Source organism: Trifolium pratense, linkage group LG1 (assembly GCF_020283565.1).
Source record: "Trifolium pratense cultivar HEN17-A07 linkage group LG1, ARS_RC_1.1, whole genome shotgun sequence".
In the NCBI taxonomy this organism is placed as follows: Eukaryota; Viridiplantae; Streptophyta; class Magnoliopsida; order Fabales; family Fabaceae; genus Trifolium; species Trifolium pratense.
Genome location: NC_060059.1, coordinates 424265 through 432208, shown reverse-complemented (window position 1 = coordinate 432208; position 7944 = coordinate 424265). Strand labels below are relative to the sequence as shown.

Below are 7944 nucleotides of genomic sequence, written 5' to 3'. Positions count from 1 at the left end.
GTTCATTTTATTATTTTGTGTATTTTATTTTATTTCAAAAAAGTTAATGTTTTTTGCTAATAATCTTTTGTCCGATCTTTGTAAATATAAGGAGTTGGTCGATTGTTAGGACTACTTTCTAATGTTAGTAAAAAAAATAGATAAAATAAAATTTACTAATGGTTGTTATGCCCTGTATGATTTTTATCATATTCGATAATTGAGTATGAGTTAAGTTGGTTTATCTTTGCTCAAATAAGTTTCAAATTAATATAAATGACAAATTCGATAATATAGTAGTTTTTTGGTAAAAGATAATGAAGTAGTTTATCAAACTCAGAATCATTCAATGAGATTTATAATATAAATAAAAACTTATGTTTCAATATCAATTATATGTTGTCATTTTCATAGTTATTTTGAAGAATGAGTTAAGGATATTGCTAATCAATGTTAATGAAGAAGATACCAAAGTAACTTCAAATGTGATGTGTAAATAAGTTTTTTAATTGTATAAACATATATTTAACATCTATATCACATTTTTTTTTTGAAGGAACATCTATATCACATTTAGATAACTTCTATTGTTACTATTATTTTGATAATACCTATTGTTTCAATTTTAAATTTACTACTTATACAAATAATTTTTTAATGTTATAGTATAAAATAGCGCATAAGACCCATAAATCTCACGGTGTCTGGTGTATATATATATATATATATATATATATATATATATATATTACGCTATGTTATTATACTATAGAGATAGAGATTAAACCTATATATATAATATATAAATTCATATTATATTAAAAAATGCCATAAAATAAAATAAAATAAAGTTTACCCAGCGCAGTCATCGTGCATATCCCAGCCGCCGCATCGCATAGCATACTGTCTGAATATTCAATTTCAATTCAATTCTTCTTCCTTTACTTCTTCTCCTCTTTCTAGCTACTAGGGTTTCTATTCCATTCCCATCCCCATTCCCATGGCTACCACTATTCGAACTCCACTCTTCTCTCCCACCTCCACACGTTTTCATTCTTCCCACAATCAACAACTCCAACTCCGCCTTCATTTCTCTAAACCACGCCTCCTTCACTCTTTTCCCAATTTCTCCATATCTTGCTCTTCCTCCTCCCAATCACAACCCCAACCACAACCCCCTCGCCACCGTCCTCCTTACATCCCCAACCACATCCCTGACCCTTCTTATGTCCGCATCTTCGACACCACCCTCCGCGACGGCGAACAGTCCCCCGGCGCCTCCATGACTTCCAAAGAGAAACTCGACATTGCTCGCCAGCTTTCCAAGCTTGGCGTAGACATCATTGAGGCTGGATTCCCCGCCGCCTCTAAAGACGACTTCGAAGCTGTCAAAATGATTGCCAATGAGGTCGGAAACGCCGTCGACCAAAACGGCTATGTTCCTGTCATCTGTGGCCTCTCCAGATGTAACGAAAAGGACATTCGAACTGCTTGGGAAGCCGTTAAACATGCAAAGAGACCAAGGATTCACACTTTCATTGCTACCAGCGCCATTCACATGGAGTACAAACTCAGAATGTCCAGAGAACAAGTCATCCAAAAAGCCCGAAGTATGGTCGCATTCGCTCGTAGTTTAGGCTGCCAAGACGTCGAATTCAGTCCTGAAGATGCTGGCAGGTATTCACTCATTTGTATCTCAATGACTTAACAGTATCATTCATTTTATTTTAACTCACTTTTTAACTATTGTTCTGTTTTTGTTGTTGGTTGTTTATGATATGATATGATGATACCAGGTCGGATAGGGAATTTCTTTATCAAATACTTGGAGAAGTTATTAAGGCAGGGGCTACTACACTCAACATACCTGACACTGTTGGCATAACTATGCCGAGCGAATTTGGGAAACTGATTGCTGATATAAAAGCTAATACACCTGGTGTTGAGAATGTTATTATTTCCACACACTGTCAAAATGATCTTGGACTGTCTACTGCTAACACCATTGAGGTGGGTATTTTTGTCTATTTTAGTTTTCACCTATACATACATTGCATTTGTATGTTGGATTCTGAATTTGTATGTTATTGCTCTTGGTTGCTTTCAGGGTGCACGTGCCGGTGCTAGGCAGCTGGAAGTCACAATTAATGGGATCGGTGAAAGGGCTGGAAATGCCTCCTTGGAAGAGGTGAGGGTTAATCTTTGTTGTTTCGTTGATGTAATGACATTATTGTTTGTTGGTGTTTGGAAACTCATTTTTTGCTTTCTTTTCAAGGTTGTGATGGCCCTGAAATGTGGAGGACATATCTTCAACAATCTCCACACTGGAATTAATACAAGGCACATTTATTTGACAAGCAAAATGGTTTTGTATCTGCAGTCATCTTTCTGTTTTTTTTTTTACCCTTTAAAGACATTTGTTGATTGTTTGCTTCTTTGTTATCTTTTTCTATAGGTTGAAGAGTACTCTGGTTTGCAGTTACAGCCACACAAGGCTCTTGTCGGAGCTAATGCATTTGCTCATGAAAGTGGCATACATCAGGTTGGTTATTATGATAACTACATATATTTGAGTATACTGTAGATTGTTTAAGTTTTTAAAATACTAAATACATTTTATTTGCACGTGACTTTTCAATCCTGAACAAAATCAAATCAGATATTCCATGGATTTCTTACCCTATTGGACGAGCTGAAACTTCTTTTTGCAACATAGAAAGATACACTTGATAAATGAAAAACAAACTTTTTAAGCTTAATTCAAACGGTTTGGTCCTTGTGAGATTTAACCTAAAACTACATTAATGTTTTTTAATTCCTTTGACATATATAAATTGATTTGATTTCATTGTTATAAAATACAGCAAAGCATCATTTATAGTGTAGTGTCGTAGCTATGTCTTTTTGAAAGAGTCTATACATAATAAAAAAAGGGACCTCCGGCAACTATGTTCCCACCATGAGTGCCAAGACTCAAATAGACATGAGCCCCACATGATTATGTTCTCTCAATCTCTCGCTCTCTCTCTCTCTCCCCAATTTCTCTGTTTAACCAAACAGAGAGAGATCGGGTGGGATGGGTAGCTCAACTAGTTGAGCTAAGGGTTAAAGGAGTCGGAGGTCCCGGGTTCAAGTCCTGGCAAGGTGTAAAAAAAAACAACATAACAATTAACATACCAACAGTTTGCCATTAAAAAAAAAAAAACAGAGAGAGAGAGAGAGAGAGAGAGAGAGAGAGATATTCTTATCCTCTATTTCCCTCACTTTTATTTTTCTTTTCAACTTTCACCTATAACAAATGTACTGTTAGTGTGGTTGTTCAAACCAGAAGTAACTAATATCTTCACCACTGTGTTGTAGGATGGAATGCTTAAACACAAAGGTACATACGAAATAATATCTCCCGAGGACATTGGACTTGAAAGATCCAATGAAGCTGGTATTGTGCTGGGGAAGCTTAGGTATGTTATTTATTTATTTCCAGAACACTTATATCTGTGTGGATCTTGTACATGCTTCCAATTCTCGCGTCTCCTAAATTATTATGTATTATGTTCATATGTTACGTTAACGTTTGCAATCACCATGAACGGTGAGCCGAGTTGAAATGATTTAATTTAAGGCAAATGCTAACATGTGCCCCAAGGGGGGCACATGTTATTAGTAAATTAATAGTAGATTCGTGCATTCAATTTCTTGAATGTTTAAAAATTACTTTTTCCAACACAATTTATATTTTTAGATTCCTTAGCAAGTTCCCTTAGGGAACAAATTACCGTGACCCATAATTTAATTAAATACGTTTTACCATGACTATAATTTTAGACATTGGGTTGCTTCTGTAACTGTATAACCAACACTGAACATTGTCTTTACATTGGATGGTAGTTTATCTTCTCTCTAACACATGGCGCAATTGATTTAACTGCTCTTTTATTTTGTTCTCTGAACAAACACTTCGCTCCTAATGATGTAGTGGACGCCATGCTCTGAGAAAGCGACTTGAAGAGGTATCCATACATTTATGTTGTAGCTAAAGGTCTTTTGAATGGTTTCTTCTGTTTTTATGAGTTACTCTCTTCTGTTTCAGCTTGGATATGAACTTAAAGATGACCAAGTTCAGACTTTATTTTGGCGTTTCAAAGCCGTGGCTGAGCAAAAGAAGGTATATAAGAACTGGTGATTTACTTCGTGTGTTTCCATTTCATTTACTCGGTCAATGAATTAGGTCTAATTGTTTTATGATAAGTAGCATTTTATACCAAGCCATTAATATGAACTTTGACAAATGAAACCAGTAGTGATTACTCCCACTTTTTCCGTTGGATATGTTCTGGTAACTTACTTTTGTTTTTTATAACAGAGGATTACTGACGCTGATCTCAGAGCATTGGTATCAGATGAAGTTTTTCAGGCAGAGCCTATCTGGAAGCTTGATGGTTTGCAGGTAATTTGAAATGTTCTTTGAAATTTGTTACAATGAACGGAAGCTAATAATGCGCAGCGGTGGGAGTTACTGTTATGTGATTAGATGGTCATGGGTTTAAATCATGGAATTAGTTTCTTAATTAAGACCGTTTACAATAGAACCACATTGGGTCTGCCTCTTTCCTGGACCTTGCCATGACCGTAGCTTTGTAGCTCAAAGTTTCCCTTTTTTAAAATTTGATATAACAGCTGTGACAATAATAAAATAAACATAAGCTAATTGTTAGTTGTCTGTCAAGACTGTTGGTGAGAGGGTTAGTGTAGTTTGGTGGAGATAGTTACAACTTACAATAAATAAATGATGTTGTGTATAAATATGTGGTGGGATGAGAAGGAGAGGAGATCTAGTCATTCTGAGAGGATAGACCCTCAAAATTGTGCAGTGTCGTATTCAAAGGGATTTTTTTCTTATATTTTGTATTATGAAACCAGGTTCATATCACTAATCAATATTTATCCAGTTCAGGTGACTTGTGGAACTCTTGGTCTTTCAACAGCAACTGTCAGACTTGTTGGTGATGATGGTAGCACGCACGTTGCTTGTTCTGTTGGTACAGGGCCTGTGGATTCAGCATACAAAGCTATTGATCTGATTGTGAAGGTTTGAAGCCTTATATATACCTAGTTGCTAGTAACTTATTGTTTTCCTTTGTTTTGAAAGCATATCAGCATGTCTAAGTATTTTTCTTGCCTATTTTCTTTGGTTCAATATGAGGTATCTTGTTGCAAACTAATGGAAATCTGAAGACTTGCATTTTTACATTCAAGATTGTATTAGGCCTCTTGTTAATATTGCTGTTATACTATGACGCTGCAATTATTATGTTATTAAGCAACAACTAGTAGTCATTATGTTTTAGGTAGCGGTTATGTTATTAGATAGATTTTGAATAAAGAGGAAAACTGAAGGAAATATCAGGAGGCAATTATTTGGGCACTGGATATTGATTGGGAGAAGTCAAGCTCTCTAATTCTTGGAAGTGAGGGACCATGACTCTCAAATTTCTTGGATAGCAATCCTTTCCTTTTATTCTATTTCTGTCAAGAGTGTGAGTGTTGTGTGTCTGTCTATTGCACTACAATAGAGGGCAAAGTAATAAATTATGTGTTTATTCATTTATTTTATGAACCATAGGTACTAAGGTACCTGTTTCTATCATATTATGATCTGTTTTACCTTGTCTTGGTATTGTGTTTCTACCAAAAAAATGATCATTTTTAAACTTTAGGTCGAAAAATATTGTCAATCTAGCTTTTCTTTGACATAACTGGCATTATAATGTCATTGCCTGAACTTTGAAAATTCAAATTCTCTGGGTGTTGCAGTTTGTCCTACTTGAAACTTTAGTTTCTTGGACTGAATAGTCACTGTTCAGGATATCTTACTATTATATGGAGTTCTGCAATTGAAGAAGAAATCTTATGAGTTGTGTTGTAATTTTGGTTATATTTCCGGATTTTATTTCCATATTCATGCTTTGTTTGGCAAGACAAAATTTGAGCTTATAGGGGATAGCTTATAGTTTATAAGCTCATATGACCAAAATAAATGTGTTTGGTAACAATTTTTTCTCACGAGCTTATAGCTTTTTTTAACAAACAGAGCCTTAATGCGATTTTTTTTGACAGTTTGATGTTAAGCAATCTATCTGCCGTAAGTTAGTCTGAGATTGTTAGTAATTATAAGTAATATTTTCAGTTTATTACCATTAATCATCTTTTCTCTTTTCCTTCTTCCCTAACCCAGACTAGAAATCTCATATGTTTCATGATCGCTTTGATTTGCACATTTAATTGAATTATGCTGGAATTGTTGGCACTATTTAATATGATGGAGGAATCTTCTACTCTTAATATATGTGCAGGAACCAGCAACTCTTCTTGAGTACTCCATGAATGCAGTCACCGAAGGCATTGATGCAATTGCCACTACCCGAGTTGTAATTCGCGGGGACAGCAATCATACATCCACTCATGCTTTAACTGGAGAAAGTATCCAGCGAACTTTTAGGTACGGTGAATTCTAAAGTAGATTGCTGCAATGTACCATCTTGTTTCTAATTAACAACCCATCAACATGATGTATTTTCTTTGTTTTTAGTGGGACTGGAGCAGGAATGGATGTGGTTGTTTCCAGCGTCAAGGCCTATATTGCTGCGATAAACAAAATGCTTAGCTTCAAGGAACCATCTTCATCTGCTGAAAAAATCCCAATTTCTGCATCAAATATTTGAGAGTTCATGTCATTGCTTTGGTTGCAGTTTCATTTCATTTCGTGTTAATTGTGCCAAAAGGAAGAGTGTTACAGCAGTATCATTACCTTTCTCAAGTTTTAAGGGAGTGTAGCTGCATCGTAAAGTGAATTATTCGCACTCAGTTTATTAATATCCAAGTGACCTTAGCAATGAATGTAATTTAAGTCCTTTTTAAATATCCAGACCGCTGGGAATATTTTTTCTTTTAATTGTTCAGGTGTTCTTCATTGTTATTTATTAATTAATGTGCTTTAGTGATAAAAGTCATCTGTGTTAGGGCGGAGTCTACAAGGTGCAGTGCAGTGACTTCAAATTTCAAAAGATGATGATGTTGAAGTCACAAAACATCTTGGCAGTTGACAGATTACAGCAAAACGTCTATTTCTTTGATAAATAATCCAAGTACTTTCATCAATGCCATGGCCCATGACTGAGCTTCTTGTATTGTATCACTCAAATTTCGTTGGGTCAATGCAGGAGTTTTGTTTTACAATTACATCAAGTTGGTTTTTAATTTTAAAATGAAAACATTCAAGATTTAAACAAATCAGCATTTGAAAATTTCATTCAAAATTAAGAATGTTTTGGTTAACTCTACTCTACTCACAAAATCCTCTTTTTTATCCTTCCATCCAAATAGTTTTCTTTAGCATGTTCTTCAAAAAAAGTTTTCTTTAGCATGTACGTGCTGATGTCATTCCTACCTAAAAGCTAGGAAGCACCGGATTAGGCGTGTTTGTGTCGGACACGTGTTGGTGTCTGTGTTCGACACTGACACCGACATTTATGATTACACTAAATTATGACATTTTTCCAAATTTTTATCGGTGTTGACGTGTCAGTGTTTGTGTTGTGTATAGTGTCTGTGTCCGTGCTTCATAGCCTAAAAATACATTTTGACTTCACATTTAACCTTGTAATTGTTGAGATGTGGACAGCGATTGGATAAAATGTGAAAAACACCCGTGTCAACTAGAGGATTTTTCTCCTTTGCTCCCTCTGTCTTAGGCTTGTTTATTGTTTTATAAGCATAATCTACTTATTTGATAGTTTTACTTAGGTGTCGTATGGAAGTGACTACCGTATGAAATTCATATATGCAACTGCCAGTTTCAACTAAAAATATCGAATAATATTAATATGAGAGGAACACTTTTTTTTAATACTTTTTCTAACACTCAAAATCTACTTGGGTAAAATTCATGTGAGATTATTTTCAAGG

The 7944-nt window shown here is 35.1% G+C and overlaps 1 protein-coding gene across 1 annotated transcript; it reads left to right on the top strand.

Moving 5' to 3' along the window:
- Nucleotides 1-806: 806 nt before the first annotated feature.
- On the top strand, nucleotides 807-6963 carry LOC123908750 (2-isopropylmalate synthase 2, chloroplastic-like). Its single transcript, XM_045959471.1, has 12 exons — nucleotides 807-1656; nucleotides 1776-1989; nucleotides 2087-2167; nucleotides 2255-2344; nucleotides 2435-2521; nucleotides 3340-3440; nucleotides 3956-3989; nucleotides 4070-4144; nucleotides 4343-4426; nucleotides 4934-5068; nucleotides 6333-6478; nucleotides 6569-6963. Exons 1-12 carry the CDS (start codon nucleotides 980-982, stop codon nucleotides 6699-6701), a joined length of 1857 nt encoding a protein of 618 aa, XP_045815427.1. The 5' UTR covers nucleotides 807-979; the 3' UTR covers nucleotides 6702-6963.
- Nucleotides 6964-7944: the final 981 nt, after the last annotated feature.